This window comes from Tyto alba, unplaced genomic scaffold (assembly GCF_018691265.1).
Source record: "Tyto alba isolate M040663 unplaced genomic scaffold, T.alba_DEE_v4.0 Super-Scaffold_44, whole genome shotgun sequence".
In the NCBI taxonomy this organism is placed as follows: Eukaryota; Metazoa; Chordata; class Aves; order Strigiformes; family Tytonidae; genus Tyto; species Tyto alba.
Genome location: NW_024881320.1, coordinates 9,528,871 through 9,547,943, shown reverse-complemented (window position 1 = coordinate 9,547,943; position 19,073 = coordinate 9,528,871). Strand labels below are relative to the sequence as shown.

The 19,073-nt window shown below is 41.3% G+C and overlaps 1 protein-coding gene across 13 annotated transcripts in view; it reads right to left on the bottom strand.

Moving 5' to 3' along the window:
• Window positions 1–3,905: 3,905 nt before the first annotated feature.
• The window catches only part of ARVCF (ARVCF delta catenin family member), a 292,172-nt gene continuing 277,004 nt past the window's right edge, over window positions 3,906–19,073 (bottom strand). For 11 of the 13 annotated variants that reach the window (XM_042805460.1, XM_042805465.1, XM_042805466.1 and 8 more), the window contains 4 exons: window positions 18,122–18,175; window positions 12,806–12,897; window positions 10,614–10,727; window positions 3,906–9,182 (listed from right to left, as the gene is read on the bottom strand). In XM_042805460.1, coding sequence (XP_042661394.1) covers window positions 10,626–10,727; window positions 12,806–12,897; window positions 18,122–18,175 — 248 coding nt within the window. In that variant the 3' untranslated portion in view covers window positions 3,906–9,182; window positions 10,614–10,625. The remainder of the gene's footprint in view (window positions 9,183–10,613; window positions 10,728–12,805; window positions 12,898–18,121; window positions 18,176–19,073) is intronic. The other 2 variants (XR_006166734.1, XM_042805468.1) reach the window with 2 other exon arrangements.

Here is a 19,073-nt window from a genome sequence, read left to right as displayed (position 1 = left end):
ACATGACTTCCTTTGTTTCCCATGAATTCTGCACTGCACTTGGGATTTCCAGCCTTGGAACAAGCACAGAAAGATCCAACAGCTAAAAATCAGAGTGAAAATCAGGGATTACCATACTCATCTTTCCCATTAGGGATTCTTTCAGACCTGTTATTAGCTTCCTTTTACAGCCCACCTTACTGAAGTGGTATCTACCCTGGCCTGTGTGACTCAGAAAATCCACCTCCAGGACATCAATAATGACAATTGCCTGACAGTATAAAGGAAAACTAGAACAGGCTAAGGTGACAGCATCACTTTAGAAACAGATCAAGCAAACCATGGTGGCCCAGCCAGCTTGTTATGTGTGCATTTCACAGCAATGTGAGAAGGCAACATTATCAGTTTCTTTAACAACTGAAACTCTGTCACATTGAGAAAGACCCAAGATTTACTATACTAGATTATGCAGAAGCAGCCTCTTGTGACTCTGCTGTGCTGTCCTGCATAGGAGCAGACCCTCAATTCTAACATTTCCCTCTCACACTGTGAATAAATCAGTGATGTATTCTGCAGGCTTGCTTAGCAGCATGCCCTCTTGGTAGTCAGGCTCAACTGAAAGTCACTAGGCAAAAGTCCTTCAGGTGATTCCAAGCAATTTTTGCAACACTGGCAAAAGGAAATAATCTTCAAATCCATTTACTGGCATACACAAGTTTCTAGAGCACACTGAAAATCTGGATACATATGGCTGACCAGGAATTTTTTCTGTATACCTAAGGCTATGACTCCAAAGAATCCTCTTTTGTTTCTAGCTTTAAACACCTCTGCACCTAAACACACTCCTGCCATAGCAGGGCACTTAACACATACTGATAAACAAAGTCTCAGATAGATGCTGAAGGATGCATAAGAGCAAACAGGTAGACTGTTCTGCACTTTACAAGAGAGGATCAGAAAATACATTCCTACTGCCAGTTAATGGCCAAAATCACTGTCCGAGAGACTGTCAAGAAAATTAGAGAAGGAGGAAACCTGTAGAGTTAGCATGGGTATTTCAAAAGATGCATTAGTGAATAACACACGTGTAATGTATGTGCAAATATAGCAGCCACCTTTTAGTATAAAAAAATGTATTTTAATTCATTAGAAGGTTCGCCCACATGGCAAATTGTAAAAATAAACAAAGTGTATGTATCATAACATTATTTACAGAATTCCATACACAAGAAAAATGTTTCCACTTCATCACACTTCTGAAATGCTCTTAATTATTGGTGGCAAGGGATGAAAAGGAAAAACCCTGACTCAGTTTGCATGACTGACGATTAGAAAAAAGGCTTTTGGTCAGTTGAGCAAATATGATTTGGAGTCACTGACACATAAATGTGAGATCTCCTAGGGAGAGGAGTTATTTTTCAAAGTAAAGTCATGCTTTGAATTCTGGGAGAAGCAAAAAGTAGGTTTTTAGAATATATTTGAATTAAAAGATCCATTGTCAATCGAGTGCTACTGCAACATCAGCCTATCACAATTAGAAGACACAACCTACTCTTGCACAACACAGGTATGGAACTGTGCATCTGGCAGCGTGTGTTTAAAGACTGCCGACAGAGAGCACCATTGGTAGAAAGCTTCCAATAGAAAGAACTGCCCTAGAACAACACACAGCATTCAGCAGATTCTCACATCTCATGTCGCGAAGGGTTGATCCCGCCAAATACTTGTAATTGGGATCTGTTCTCCAAATGACAGCTACTCCTTAGGTTGTCTTAGTGATTCAGGCAACACATGAAAGTGAGGTCTGGTTTCTGCCACAGCCTCTCTGTTACCTCAAAGGGACATGATGTTGTCTTTTGAAATATTGAACTGATTCTTTAAATCAGTGTACAAGAGAGAAGGAGGGCTTACAAGGAAATAAAACCCAGAACCGGTCCCTTTTGCTTCCTAATTTAATACCAAGTTGAGTGTAACAGCACCCATGTAGTAATCCTTGCAGCAGGAAGTACTCATCAGAGCAAACAGCAGTCATCATACATTTGTGCAGTAGTTAAGTGCTTCCTCCCACTGGTATGAGGAAGTGAAAAGCAGCCCACTGAAGAATTTTGATCAAGAAGTCAAACATTAAATGCAGTGAAGAGAACATACAGAAACCCCTACAAGAACTGCAAGAGAGACCACTGAGATCCCAATGCTCCCACCAAAGGTGACACCACCAGGGCAGTGATGTACGCTTATTTGGTTGAGTAGTCAATCCATTAGGAATCAATTATAAAGTATCTGATGGCTAACAGCTAGCTATGTTTGCTGTGCATGCACATTAAATGTAGTAAAACATTTTTAGTCTTTGCCTCTGTCTCTACAGCTCGGTTAATGGTCCCATTATAAAACAACTTTCCATTGCGAAAACCCCCTCTGTCAGCTTGTACCAGAATCAGATCCTGCCATTGCTGTGCGTCAGTGGCACAGAGACCTTCACAGTAAGACACTGGGGAAGAAACCCATAAGGACAGAATGTTCCCCCCAAGACACTGCTGAAACCTGAAGCAGATGAGGGCTGTGGCATTTCTGGCCTGTTGTTACCAGGTTAACCTTTCACCTGCAGGACTTGCTGCTTCCATTTGCACAACCTGTGATAAGCTGGAAATGAAATCACTTTGACAGCTATAAAAGGTCAGCTGTAGAAATAACATATTTGTTTTAGCTCAGTACCTTACCTACAGCATCTTCTATTCATTGCCATATTAGTGCACCCACAAAGAAAAAAAATCAGATTCCTCACTGCAGCGGAACACTGATGATACCCAGGAGCAAGATGCTAAGCCCAGGGGCCCATATCTTACCACAACAATGGTGAAACCAAATCCTCCAGCTGCAAAAACAGAATCCGGAGATGATTTTACAAAACTCCTGGGGATGCATTCAGGACATCTGAAATAAAGAGGGAAGGCAAGCTGAAGATGACCTTCCAAGTGCTGTTTGCAAGCATTCGCAAGTAAACGGAGCCTTATAGTGCTGTGAATGGTACAATCAGGAATTAACATAAGGCAAACTCTCTTACTGGCAATGATTCATCAACCTTTCACTTGCAGAGAACTTGACCTTCACTCTATCTGTAAGACCTTGCAGAACACACACATTAGAATTTACCGGGTTTTGTCACACTTCATGAAGGCAGGGTGGTAAGTATGATGTGTTTAGGTGCATCAGTCTTCCGACTGATCTCATCAACGCTGATGAACGTGCCAGGGAGAGGCAGTTCTCATAGAATTAAGATCTTTTGGTAACTGGCTGTTACTTGAAATAGATGGTTGACTTTTCAGTATCAGGATTTTTCTCCCCCACACAGCAACAAATGTAAATTATTTGGCACATCTCCAAACTAACAATCTCTCATATCAACCAAACCTCATACATCGCTACAACAAACTTAAAGATTTTCTGTTATTCTTACACGCTTATATTTATAAGAATACTTGCATGTATTTCAGAAATGTGAAATCTTTGTAAAGTTACATGGATTTTATGACTAAATTGGGAAAGGTTAAAAACTTCCGAAATGGAAAAGCCATCAGCAAGTTAGGTTTGTGGTCCCAAATGTGCAGGCCTTTGAACAGTGATGCAATGTCTTTCCCACAGAAATATGCTTGTATATTAAAAAGGAAGAAAAACCCCGTGATCTACGCTTCAGGGTTCTCACAGCACTTTGTGCTACAACTCCAGCATATGGCAACCTATCAAAAATTTTCAGCTATACTAGTTTAAAGGATATTCCAACTGCCCTCATTACCATTGACCTTTTACTATCAGCAAGTGCTGTCCTGAGCTAGGGTTGAGTAATCCCCTGCCACAGAAAACTGCTATTGTAAAGCCAAAGAGTATTTGAGATACCTGACGTAACAAAAAGATAACCAATAGCACATATATTCTTTCCAGGCATGGTTTATTGAAAACACACCAAATTGTTATCCTACATACCTGGTTTCTAACAAGCATTCTACTTGTCTGCATTATGGAAAGATCCTATAATAATAATACATTCTGTCACGGTAACATTTGTTCTATGAAAAGCATAACCCACCTTTTTTTTCCTCTCCATACTTTTAAAATCAAACCATTCTAAGTGTTCCAGTTTATAGTACAGTGTAAATACAATGCAAAATCCCACCAGTCTAAACTACAGAGAGAATGTTGAGCAGTATTACAGAAAACACATTGTTGATTTTTTTTTTATTCTCCTACCATGAAAATTTTAAGGCACATGATAGTTACAAACACATTAGCTACTAATTACCAGTAAGCTTCTTAGTCTAGTTATTTTGTATTTCTGAACAGTACGAATCAGATTGGCAGGCCTTGTAGTATCTGCGCTACCTTCCTCCTCACCTTGGACTTCAGAACATCCTACCCTGATGTAAAACTTAAGACAGAAAAAAAAAGGTTCGTAATACCTTCCCCTTAAACGCGCTAGATTAGTTATTGTACCAATAAATCAGAGAACTTCTGTGTCAAAGGAAACACCAGATTTTAGGGGCATAAAAACAAATTTTGCAAGAAACTATGCCTATAAAAACACCTTCAAAAACTGTGAGAGCACGACTCCACCCCAACAGCACAAAAATGCTGGCTGAAATTATTGGCACACTATAGTTTTCACTGAGTGGGCAGTTGGACAGCAGAAGAGGCTATAACCACTCCAACGTGCCCGTTTGGCTTCTGAAGCTTTGCTTACTCAAAGAGTTTAACATGTGTGCCTCTCTCACAGGTAGTTGAGCCTACACGCTCAATTTTAAGGCAAGTAACAGAAGGTAACTCACCACCTTCAATCTCATGGAACTGCTCTAGGAGCAAAAACTGCTTTGCCTAGCAGAAGCCTTGCATGCTAGAAAGCATCACTGAAAACTACTTCTCAGAGTTGGCAAGAACTCACTCATCTGCTGTAACAAACATGCCACCCCCTGCTTTCTTGATGTGTCACTTAACACAAGTCAGGTCCCAGTCCCCAAGCCAGTCCCTTTTGTGATGTCTTGGCAATAGAGACAAGACTTGCTTTCCTGATACAGATGCATTCAGAATGGGCATTTCTGAGTGCACAAGAGCAGAACTAGGATAGGCAGGTGGTTTTACCCCAAAGATACTGAAAATCAGGACCTATGACTACCCAAGCTGTTCTCTGGGGAGTATTTCAAGCTGGCAACACATCTCAAGTTTTAAACTTACACTTACGTTTAAATTGCTACTTAACTCCAAGACAGAAACAAAATGCCCTAAAGCCTTGCCTTGCCACTCTCCTCATGGATTCTGCAGACAGACCAACCGACCTGGGAGCTGTAAGCACAAGCACAATTGCTCACACACTCAAAAACCAAACTTGATGTTTCTCCAGGAAAGTCTTGACACACAATGCTTTTTTTAAAAACCTCCACAACTTAGTGAAGACACTTGGGAGATGTGTGAGCCAACTGCCTGGAAAGAAAGTTCTGCAGTAATTACATGCCATAGGAAGCCTCCCTCTCCCCTCTGTTACCTCAGCCCTCACTGGGCCATCAAATTTCCTCCTCTTTAGCAGGAGTCTTGCAACACCATTGCTTCCTTCTGCAACCATCCCTCCCACTAGAATTTCTGCAAGTAGAAAATCTCTTCTACCCCAGCCCTTTGCAGGCAGATTCCCTCCAGTTTTTCCACAGTGGAAAAGAAGAGGTCACACACCTGAGCCCTAGAAAGCACTGCCTGCCTTTCAGCAGGAGATGCTAGACCCTACTGCAGCTTTAGTCACACACACTGCCGCTTTCCCTTCTTTACATACAGTCCCTGCTGCCAAAACACTAACAATTACGGGTTCATCTACCCATGTCCCAGAACAGCTCGAACAGCCAGTCACACTTGCACCAACAAGGGGAGAGGTAAGGGCACACATCCCACCAGCGAGCTTGTGGCCAGAGATAAAAAGGACATTAAAGCACCAGACCTGGGTCAAAGTATCTTGCTTTGGACTTCAGCTGGTGGACTGATAATATATCACATGCAAGTCACCTCCCAGTCCATTTTCCCTCAACATCCAAACAACAGTTGTTGAGAAGAAAAAAAAACATAGTAATGTAAATAATGGGTTATTGCTACATACTTGGGAATTGATTGTTAATGTAAGGCATGGGAAGGGCAGGGGTAAGACGTGATTCCCAGGGGAAGTCTTGGCCCATGGACTTCGTATCTGACTTCTTGATATACCATCCTTTGCTTTTCTGCAGCAATAAACCATATTGTCAGCTCACAACTACACTGGCTGCCACTAACACCCCCAGGAAAAAGAACCGTTTGCTACAATGACCCTGGGCAGCCAGTGCCATCTAATCTGGCAGGGGGGCTTGCAGGATGCAGTGTAAATACAAAAAGGACTTTTGGGGAAAAGTGGGATAGGGCCTGAATTTGCTTCTCAAACACTCCTCAGTGTTTTTAGCCTACTAATGACAGAGACCAAAAAAGATTCCAGTCCAGACTTCAGGTGTCCCTGTAGTGCCCCACTGAGAGCCATGTCATATCGGGGATAGGCGGTCATGGACATAATTGGCCCCTAGTCACTTCACTTCCCCCTTCCTGCAGTTTTCTGTTAACCTCTTGCTGGCTTTGAAATATCTGTACAATAACTAAATCAAAGTTTTAGCAGAGATTCCTTTCAACAGTCAGGTCTTTATTTTAAGTGAACTTTTGCTCAGACTCCTTTGGTAAATATATGGTTTGAAGTAGATCAGGGACAGACTGACAGCACGGCCCTTCTCTTACACTGCTCTAATCAGCTACAAAGCAGGTTCCACTGCTAATTACTGAATGTTTTTAAAAAAATCCTTTCATATACAAAAAGAATACACCAAGTACATGACCAAAAGTGATACAAAACTCTTCTGTGTAGCTTGGTTAAAAGGGTCTCCGCGTATTGGCAGAACAAGTATGAAAAGAGCACCATTGAGATAATATACAGTCAGACTATGTATCTGGTTTCATTGCCACACTTTATGTCTACACATAGAGAGACACTGCCCCGACACAGATAATCACAGATGTATCTCTGCTTCCCTTGATCCGCTGAGCATCTTTGGCCCCACAGGACTCTCATGCAGGTGGAAAAACCAAACCTTTGCTATCTTAATTTGCTCCAAGCAGCTTCACCTCCCCCAGGATCCAGAAGCGACCACTGCAACATATGTGGAAGATGAGGGTCAAAAAGGGAGGGTGCAAAGGAGCACATGTATCATCCAAATCACTGACAGCTTCTGGCATCAGTCTTTTTCCCTGAATCAACAAATGCTTCCCTCTCCTGCAAACTATTTAAATGGTTTCGTTAACCTATCCTCTGCACAACAATATATATATATAGATATATAGATTTTTTTATTTATTTATATATATGTATTCATGTCAAATTTTTAATATACTCAAGAAGATACAAAGCTCTTGGTACTTGCCTTTTTTTTTTTTAAAGTTTTTTTAGATTTTTTTTTACAAAAATTTTAGATGTTTGCTATTACAGTAATATTTTGGTGGAGGTGAGGTTGTTGGATATTTTCCCCTTTTTAATTACAAAGAAAATGGCAGGCACTGAAAATCGCAAATGATGTTTGCTAGATTCAAAAATGTGCTTTCCAGTCACACCGTTTTCAGGAGCTTGTTTAAAACTAAATGTGGCAATCAAAGAACAGTGGCAACCAAATAAAATCTGCAAAAGTCCTCTGATGCTAATAGTCGGACATTTACTTCCTATTCTCATCTGCTGCCCTCCATTGACCAATGCCTGGAGAAAATCAGTGATCCAAAGTTGTTCAGTTCACGGCATTACCAGATACCATACATGCAGAGTATGTTCTTGTGAGGTAAAATTTCCCCCTTACGCAAAGCAGGCCTTGGCATCTTAGAGGAGAACTGTTGCATGTGGGTGATTTTCACACCAAATTAAAAATGTAATCTCAAAACAAAACCAAATGAACACAGAAATCATGATGATGATTTAAAAACCGCCAAACCAGTTCCCTTTGTGGCATTTTTCATCAGGATCTATAGCCCAAAGCAAACATGGATCCAACAGTGATAAATTTACCATCAGATTTAAGTGACAGACCCATCCAAAATTTATAGTGTGTTCAAAATAAGACATCCTACGAAAAAGCTTCTATTTTCTTTCAATGTGTTAACAGCTATGGCAAAAGAAATTGTTAATCATCAATGCAACACTGGTATATTTAAAATGTAAAAGCTCCTTATTGCAATCTTTGAGAACAAGAAAACAAAAAGCCAGCCAACTCCATTTCTCAGCATAGATTTCTGAACCAGGGACACTGAAACCTTCAGTAAACTGCTTTTCAATATGTGGAAATAAAAACAGAGCCATTACAGAATTCAAAAGGCAGAAGTATTGTACACCAGATTATAATGATAATATAGCACTGTCATTGATATAGTTTACTCTAAAAGCAGATTATACAGCTTGCATCAGTTTTGTCATCCACTCTCCAGTTCATTTGACCAGAGTTTAATAGTTTTTGTTCTGCATTTTCTCCCTTCATTGAAATCCAATAAACTCACTCAACATTCCCGCACTTTCTGTGGAAACAATAAAGAAAACCTAAACATTTTTCAAAAGCCTTTAAAAATGTTAGATTCACAGTTCAAAAGAAATCCCCCCCGCCATAAAAAAAAAAAAAAAAAAAAAAAAAAAAAAAAGCCCCAAACCAGAAAAGTGCTATTATGTTCATGGCTACACCTACGATGTTATTTCACATATTCTGCAGTTTCTCTTTCACTCGTGAAGCTGTCATCTTTGCTGCTGCATGACCTTCACTCCTCACAGTTGGCACCATCCACACGTAAGAGTCACCTAAGAACGCAGCCACCTAGATGGAAGCTTGGATTCTCTTTTCCAGTTTTCTTTCTTTCTTCTTGCAGGAGTGGAAGGGAGGGGGAGGTGGTGGCTATTTCTGGTGGGAATGTAACTGAGTTAAAAAGCAAACTGTCTCGCTGTAAGGCATGGTGCTCTCGGGTTGGCGATGGCCGTCACTTGTGTTTTCTCCCCACATCCTCCTAGAATCTGCAGCCTGGTCAGTGATGCAGCGCTCTCCGAATCTGAATGGCAGTGGTGACTGATGAGATCCTCTGTGTCGATTCAATGTTTGTTTCTCCCCCTCAATTAAAAAAAATGTGGTTGGACTCTAGCCCTGCAAAATAAAGTCAAAACTGATTAATACCAGCAAGTAACATGAGCCTGGTGATCTCCATCACCCAGCAGTAGGACAGTGACTGGAAATGCCAACCTATCCCCAATACATGGTTTTCTTGAAGGTATGACTGGCAGAAATGAGCACAGACTTCATTCTTCAAAGTCTGTACCCCAGCTGTAAGCCTCCACCGCTCAGGGGAAGAGTGCAGGAGCGAAGCGTACAGGCACTACACACACAGCCTGGTCTCTGCCCTTTGGCTGCGCCCGCAAGGCTGACCGCACCATGCTGACCAGCTGTGGGACACCAGCGGCACCAGGGTCTGCTCCAGGGCTGCATAAGAGTACCCAGCAAAGCTGCAAGACTGCTCTGGGCAGGTGCTTCCAACCCAGGAACAGAAGCAGTATGTGAACACTCAGCACTTATACTAGAAGACTCTTAAAAGCAGGAGGGGAAAAAAAAGAATAATCTAACACCAGCACCCAAAACCAGGAGTTTTCTCTCACTAATGCAAGTGATTTCCATGTAAAATAACGGGGGTGGATCATGCTCCATGTTTTGGAATTTGGGGCTTTGAAAGCCTGTTGTCCACTCTGATGGGAAACTTGCCCAGTGCCTTCACAACAGTCACTAAGATCTTCCTTTAGTCATAGCCAGGTGGACAGAACCTGCTGTTCCAAATGGAGCATCACATCTGACGGAGTGCCAGAAAGTATAACCAGGGTACAGGGCTGTCTAGCTAAACAGCAGGAGACAGATTAGCAGTGGCAGGAGTGAAGAAAGGCCAGTGACATTACGGAGGAACTTGGCATGTGGAAAAGGCAGAGAACTAGAAAGCAACAAAAAGGCACCTTTCTTTAGCAACAGGGAAGGGGAAAAAAAAAAAAAAAAAAAGGAATTGAGAAGTGGGACTTGTGGGTCAATGTTTATTGTGTAAGCAAAATCACCTCTACTTGCAAAATAACTTGTGTACAGCTAGCAGCTTTCTTTCAGATGGGCAGGGCTGTGTAATTCATGGGAACCTCAGGGGACATCCATAAATAGTCAAAGATATGCTTTACTTAAGTCTCAGGCTAATCCTTATAATGAGCATAGAGAGGAAAAAAATGCTTGTAAGCAGGAACACACCATTCAAATTCATTCACATGGCCTAACTCAGAAATCTTTTGCATTTCAGCTGACAACCAATCATTCACAATAATTAATTTTCTGCCTGGTTATTTGACAGGTTATTTTTTAATCAAACAATGGTGTTTGATTGTATTTCATTAAAGATACACTGAGTAATACAAACACCACTTTTTTTCAAACGTGTTTTCATTTGTCTGAAAGGACCCAGTTAGCAGTTAGCCCTGAAGAGATTCCACAGTGATATGGATCATGCACAAGACAAGTTAATCACTAGCACCAATTACCATTAAAAGGACCTACCATGCATGCAAATTAGACCCAGGAGTCAACAGGCTGGGGTTTAATGTCACGGGCATCCACCAGATTCACCGAAGCCCTGTTACTCCTGTTAATGTTTTTCCTATTTGTGTCATTCTGCAGCACAGGGTGAGGAGTTAAAGGCAAAACAGAGCGGATTAATCAAACAAAACCACCAAACAAGTCAGCTTGAAGGAGCACAAGGGAAAATTAGTGGTAGACAAAGAAACAAGATCAGCAAAGGCACAATACTAACAAAAGCATCTGCAGCAGCCAGAAGGCTGCACTTCCCTGCCATCATTATTCACAATTCTTGGCCACTCTTGAGCCTCAGAGACACAGTTATCAAACAGTTCACAAGCCAGAAGACCCCACAGATATATTTCTGTTTCACAGCATAGGGAGAAGGATGAGTAGCAACTACTCAGCTCTGCCCAGCTGAGGGCACAGCAGCGCACACCCTTGATGTGTACAACAGGCTGAATTCAGGTTACCCTCTGTCCTTAAAACCAAGAGGCAGCACGGACTTGGGGAGACACACTGTCAAGGTGAAATGTTTGTTCTCTTTTTCTCATGAAAGCAAAGCAGCACTGAACTCTGGGTTGTGCTTCACTTCAGACATACACTGGAGTTTGGGCTGCTTAATGTGATTTTGAGGGTTGTATCAGACCATTTTAATAAATTTTGAGTGGCGAAAATAAGTATTTTTTAATTTTCCTGCCTTATCCTATTTTCCTTAGATATTTTCTGTCAAGTTCCTATTGCTCAATATTCTTATGTCACTTAGTGCATCCATTCCCACTGCATCCTTGCAAAACGTATTAGAATTGTGATGAGGGAACTAGAAAGTTGACACTGGTTCGAGCGGAGCCATCTCTTGCCACATTGGAACAGGGAGGGCACACAGCACAAGCAGAGTAATCAGCCCAACTTTATCAGTTCCAAAACCAAATGAAGGAGCACAAGCACCTCTACCAAAAAGTCTAACTGGGCAGCCTGCAACAGGGTGCAGCTATACCCAGAACTGGCACACTGAAGAGAATGATCTGTGTTTAGAAGCAGCCCAGCTAGATTGAAGCCATTCTCCAAGGTATACCTTCACAGAAAGGCAGGACACAGCCTGAAATGCATGACCAGGCAAGTTAATATAGGCAGACTGATGCAGCAGGACATAGTCCTAATTCATGATCTATGGAAATATTTTTCCTCCAAATCACATTTTTAGTTCCTTATTCAGTAATAGTGGGTTTTCCTTTCAATTGTCTGAAGCTCAGTGTTTCCACTGAACGTGAATCACCTGGATTTTCTGAAATCATCAGCAATGTGCTGAAGGCTAAGGACAGCCTTCTGCAGACTAACACTATTGTGTTTACCACTGACTCTTGTTTCACTGAATCCTCTTCTTCCCCTTCTTCCTCAAAATTACTTCCCCAAGGGAAAACACGAGTTTATTTTGCAACCAGGGGGAACTGATGGCCACAGCATTAAGTGACTTTTAAAAAGGTCTGTCAAAAAAAGGCATAGCAATGCAGCAGAAACTCCAGAGCCTACTAAGCCATTTGCACACAACCCATGGTGCAAAGAGCTTTGTGAAGCAAGACTTTTTATAATTAAAAAAAATAAAAAAGTTGTCTAAATTTGTTTTTAGAAGGCACACACATAACTATGCATGTGTCTCCCTCCCTCTCCATCTCCTTGGCCCGTGCCCACAGTCCACCGTCAGGACTGTGAATGAGCGCTGGGGGAACAGACACTGTTCCCTGCACTGCTGTACACAGACACACAAGCTCACATCTACCTCTCATGCTGAAAACAGTAAAGCAGTGTGACAGCCTGAAGTGACTGTTCTTGGAACAAAGCCTGAGCACACTTACACATTTAAGGGGGCTAGGGAATGCTGCCTGGACAAGGGTGACAGAACAAACACTTTCTACTTTTACAACCTCATCAATTTACAAGAATACACAGTGATTGCCTGCATTGGCTCCTGCACTAGAAAGCAGCATTGTGTTTTTATTTCTAGCTAGCCATATGCTAAGTTAGGAAATGCTGCCTTTATCTAAAAAAACCCAAAACAAAACCAAAGGCCTTTTCAGACCCCTGGTAAGTAACTACCCTGTATTTCTTGCTGAGGACACCAGGCTTCCTTTCTTTTAAAGGCACTAATTAGCATTCAGCAGTAAGAGGAAGCTCACTTTTAAAGGCTCTTTCTCTGAGGCATCCCCCGTGTTATCACTGGTCTTGTATTTGCGCTCCTTGTCCCGGTGATCGATGGTGGAGTACCCATCTGAGGAGAAATAACATCACAATCAGGCATGAAACACAAATAAGTGCAAAACCAGAGCTGATGCAAGCAGAATTCTTCAGCAAAGAAACAGGAAAATAAACCATCGAAACCCAAAGATGCTGGCAGCCTGCTTTTCACATGTGCTCCAGCTCTGAATTTTCATTTTTACCAGCTTAAACAAAACAGAAAAGCCCTCTTTTTATATCACTGCCAGATGCTGGCATTCATTATCAAGCAGCACTTTTCATTCCAGCCTGCCGCAATTTTTAGTGTGCCCAAGAAAAGCAGCAAGTTTTCATCTTGTGCCCTGTGGCTAATGAGCTCCAAATTCAGCCCAAATCTTGTGTTCCTTCCTTAGCAGCGTGATTAATTGGCTGTGTTCATTCCCTGAGTGCTCTGCAGCATGTTCCTGCTCTTCCTGAGCCTGACTACTAGCAGGACATGACAATAATTTGGGAGAGTCCCTTTCAGAGCACTAAGAAAAAGGGCCTGCCAGGCTGGAAAAAAAATCTTTATGCAAACCCTGCTGTGCTTAGACTCGTTTTTCACTACAAAGTAGCACCTGTTGGTGCTTTTTCTCCTGACAACTAAGAAACAATATGAAAGCGTGACGAACACAAGGAACAAAAGTGTAAGATGGTTTTATAAAGAAATGGCTCTAATTATTTCAGAACCTTTGCTCTGAATCATTGTCAGCCAGTGCGAATCTTGTTTTCCCAATGCATCAAGTTTCCCTCATTACTAGTGACAAATAGATCCTCACCTGCTCTGACAGCATTGTAACCTGGAGTAAATGACACTCAAATTTATAACTCACTGTGGGCTTTTGTTTTCCCCCATGTAATTGAGGGATCATTACTGTTTTCATGTCCTGACAAACTAGGTGCTTAGAATACCACAAAAAGGTTTTACGTAAACTATCAAAATGCTCCTCTGGGTTTATTACTTGCCTGCAACAGGTCATTAAGAAAAAGTCTTGTTTTTTTTTGTGGGGTTCCCGTGGCATAAAGAGGCACTGTTTGCCCACATGACAAAAGCACATGCAGCTCGAGTGGCCTGTACCCAACAGAGTCACAGAGCAGGACCCTAAATGATGTTTATGTTGGCCAGAGCCAGTTTTATTTTAAAAAAAGCTGTAGTCTTCCTATGTATCTCATGAATCAAAGTGCACACAGACTTGCAAGTACCTGAAGTAGCATATATTTATGACATCATGGGTAGTAACAGATTATTTAACCCTGCTGCCTAAAACAGCTAAAGAATTTTGAGTTATACATGTAGTACATGGATCTTAAAGCATGGCAATAATTGCTACACAAAGCTTTACTCACAATTCTTTGTTGACAATGAAGATGCCTAACATTCTTGGCTTTTCCTTTTGAACAAAAAAGAAAAAACCTAAAGCCTATCAGCTGCATACAGCTGCCCAGCAAGCATATGTGTAGGAACACATGACCAATAATTCTCTTTCAAATGACAGGCATTAATACTGCTAGTAAGTCATATCCTAATCTTAAGATTCATCATTTATTTAGGAGGTAACAGTTCATATAGACAGGTATTGAAATGACGGAAACATGCTGAATACCACACCTCCCCCTAAAAATCAAACTCACAAGTGAGTAATAGCTTTTTACAATCTAATATTAATTATACTCACAATGATGTAACAGATCTCTTTGCATTTTTGTAGTGCCATCATCGTGGGTGATCCCCAAATATTTTTTGAATGAATTGCCAACATACAAAGGAAACCTTTAACCTACCCCCAGAAAGCAACAGCTACTAAGTGAAGCATGGCAGCTGTGATACTGCCCGGGGAGCAAGGTCAGAAGTAAGGACTGCAATCACAAAAAATTAGCCAGGACAGCAGCAACAGGAAAATCAAGATTTTGCACAGTGGCAGTAATCTAACAACAAAGAATGGTCAAGAACTTTGTTCTTCATATCTAAGTTCCAACATAATTTACAATTCATACTGTCAGCCCAGTGCTGAGTGGTCTGCATGCTAAAGATGCTGCACACTTCAGCACCAATGGCTTATGTGTTTCTAAAAACCACACACTGTGCTGTGACTCTGTCAAGATAACCAGCAGCAGAGAGAAGAATTTCATGATTTGACCTAATAAAATGAGAAATATATTGAAGAAAGCTGCATCAGAGAAGTATTACCTCAGCACCACAAGGACCACAGCTCTCCAAAGCAATTACAAAATATTGCTTCTCCCATGTTTCAGATTAATTCTAAAAAGTGGTTAGAATGAACTCTATTTCTGTGGCATAAAGGAGACCTATACAGATCTTACTGATCAAAGGTACAAGTGCATTATTCTGAGTTAATACAATCCAATGTATAGACAAAAATTACATTGGTCAATAGGGGCACATCCCATTCTTGGCTTGTTTACTTCTCTCAAATTTGTTTGTTGTCTTCTGTATTGCTTCACTGCATAGCTCCCATTCACTCTGCAGCAACATTTTTATGTTATCACAGATTACAGGACCAATTGCCTGCTGAGTGTCAGTCCATTTGTGCCTTTGCACAGCTCTCAACTAATAAAGATCAAACCTCTGGACCCATCAAAAAGAAGGAGGAGGAGGAAGGAGAAGTTATGTCTGATGATGGGCATGTAGGACAGGGGCATCTGAACTATGTTGTCTCACAGATGTTTGTCTGACTGACTGTAGGTTAACTGAGGCACAGATATCAGTTTTAGAGAAGTCACAAATTTGGCATGCAGCCTTGAGTTCACAGTTCTGCTGCTTCTACAGACACCTCAGGGTCACAGCCACCCTCAAGCAGCACAGTGACAATAAGCATTGATTATCTTCAGATTACTCGGTGCAGAGCCACTTGTCTGGAGCTGATGAGGTCAGACAGACCTGAACCATCTCTGCACTGAGCTGTTTAGTGCATCCCACAGTAACTCATAAAACATGTTTTATTCCATCTCCCTGGACATCCATGCTCTACTCAGGTACTCCCATTGCTCCAGACAACAGGAACTTGACTGCTTTAGTACTGCCAGCTGATGGGAACCTTTCTGCCTTCCTAGCCACACTGATAGTTAATTAATTTCCTGTATAGAGAAGGATGACTCCCACAGCATTAGCAAACAAGCTGAGATACCTATAGCAACTTCCGTTTTGCAATCTTGAAAAACAGTCAACATGTGTTAACAGTAAAGGCCCAGGTGCCAAGACAGCTGAATCCTGATAAAAAGAGGCAATAGATGAGCGGCAGACAGGCAGTGGTGTTCTGGAACAAGCAGCCTTGGACACTGCAGGGGAGCAGGATAAACATCTGGGTTGGAAGGGCCCGGCTGAATGGACGGGTACCTCTAACACGCACGTGGTGTGGAAACTCAGAGAGTTCTGTACTGGCACACTCTTAATATGTTTTAGGCAACTACAGTTCAGTACCAAAGCTGTACAGCAGAAAGACAACCATGCAACCTGAAAGCATCTGAATGAAATGAAATGGACAACAAAGCTAGAGACAGATGAGAATTCTCTAAAAGACAGTGAATATAAAGTAGAAAGATCTTAGGACAAGTGAAGTCAGAAAGAGAGGAAGGCAAGGGAAAATCACACAACTGAAACCAGGGCACAGGATTTTCTGCAATAAAAAGAGATAAAAATATAAACTGGGATGCTGAATAACTTTCTCTGGTATTCTGTCATGCATTTTCTTTGCAAACATAAGTGAGGTCAGTCTCTTCTGGAGGCTCAACATAGACCGGTGCGGAGTATGTGAGGATACCTGCTTACTGGAACTACAAACCCAGAGGACTGCACACTGCCAGTTCACTCCAGAGTGGAAAAAGAACAAAACCTCCAGAATACAACAGTCCACAATGAATTTAAAATCAGAAAATACAGTCTAGAGCAGCTTCTCATGTAAATATGCCCATAAGACAAAAAACATACAGCACTTGGAAGAGCCGGAAGAGGTGAAGTACTAAGTTGTTATTCCAGTTCCTTGGCATTAAGGATGGTAAACTGGATAAATCAATTTACTCCCTTCTCAGTTGACCTCTGAAACAGCACAAAGTTACAGTCATACTGGAGTTAAAAAGCACTCAAGAGTTGGGGTCAGGAAGACTTAACAGTTTTCATCTTCTAATAGTGATAGAAAGATCAGAGAACAGAACAGCCCAGAGAATCTGATTGATGTACATATGCTGTTAATTTGCATTTAATTTTGTACTCAGAGCTGTACCAGTAACTCCTGAAAGCATAAGGCAACAATTAATACTGAGACTATAAACAATTAGCACTGCCCATACTGCAGCACCTGTTAGCACACAGCTATCCTGCTAGGCAGTCTTCTCTGAAGTTATTTTCTTCCATTGTAAGAACAAATGTTTCAGTGTTCCCTCAGGCAAAATACATATGGGCAGTTGATTCATGGCAGGTGGCATCTCATTTTTCTAAGAATACAAAAGGTAATACATACCTGTTATTTTAACTTCTGAACATGCTTGGTTTTCAGCTTGGTTCAAATTTGCTATTTTTTTCAGCTACAATCACAAATAGCAGTGTACCAAACTGTTTGATTTGGAGGCATTAATACAGGTATTTAAATAAAAATAATATCAACTGGAAGAAGCGAATTCCCAAGAGCACACAGCACCTTTATCTACCTCAGTAAAGAAAAAAACCCTCTTCAAGTCTTGAACTACAGAGATTATCAATCTCAAAGCACTTCATTGATAGTAGGTGGCTGTCCTCAGTCTATAGGAAAAGCCAGGCCTGGCCAGATGCAGGTAAATGAAAGGTGGAGTCAGGAATATCATACATACTAACTTATTTTTGGTGTTACCTACAGAAAACAAAGGCAGAACTGATTTAAACAGAAGCATTACATTGAAGTAAATTTTCAACTCTCCTTTTCCTTCTGAATCCCCAGATTCCAGATCTGTAATATGGAAAGCAACTGCCTCAGAGGCCAGAGGCTAGTATGAAAGCTAGGTCAATGTATCTCCTCTATATGTGTAAAGTAGTGGAGAAACTGGTGTGTACACTCTACATGTATTTAAAAGAAAAAAAAGATGGGAAAAAAAAAGACGATGACCAATCTTTTGTAAGGTAACGTCCTGTTTTTAAATGTCAGCTTTACCCATCTGAAAGAATATCACCTAGAGAAACAGCTGAACTTTCCTGTGAGTGACAGTGTGCTCTACTGAAACAGGCAGAGGGTTTGACCTATGACTGAATTTACCTGGGCCAAGTTCATCCATAGGTATCATATCACGACTCCCAGACTTCTCATTATCTATAAAACAGAAACATTGAAACAACTTGAGTTGCATTTGCTTTTCTCAACACTTGGTAGTTTTAAACTAGTCACAGGGCCAGAGAGGTCCAATAAAGTACCAAACACAGAGACTATTGTGAATAACCCTAAACTATTCAACTGTTACCCAATCAGAAAGGGAAGTTTGACTTAAACTCTCCAGAGAGCGCACATAATCCTTCTATGTTCTGCTTTGGCACTGTAATATAGATCTCCCTCTCTCGCAGTGAAAACAGAAACCACAATTCTGCTTTGGACTACCTACTGCTGTTAATAAGCTTCTCTCTGGTCTCTCCAGAATAAAAGAGAAAGAAAATAGGTAAGGGTGCAGGTTCACATGGCACACAATCCAATCTAGCAGCTTGCTGAACCAACAGAAAGCTAACCCACAAACAAGAAGTTTATTGTCAGATCAGCAAACCGACCTGAGTCATCATCCCCTGTCTGCATTCTCTGCCAGATTTGATCAAAGACAGGCAAGCTGGAAACAGGCAAGGCAGTGTGGGGCTGCCTTTTCTGCAGTAGTCTGCAGTTAAACCAGGTAAAGTGCAACATGGCAAACTCTGCCATAGGAGACTAAAGATTTCTGAAAAGAAATTTTGACATCCCAGTGTTAGAAACTAGAACCAGATTCAGAGACAAAGCAATTATAATGAAACTTAAGCTGGAGCTACACCAGTGTTGGTACAGCAGCACCAGGCCTGAAGAACAAGCACAGACAGGTTTAACTAGAGTTTGGATAAACCATCTCCAATGAAAAAACCTGTACAGGAGAGGAAGAAGCACTGCCAAAACAGGCACATTTATTTAGAAAGGAAAAGACTCTAGTACTGAGTACAGATAAGGCCAAGCCCACTGCCTAGCTGAAGGCTGGATT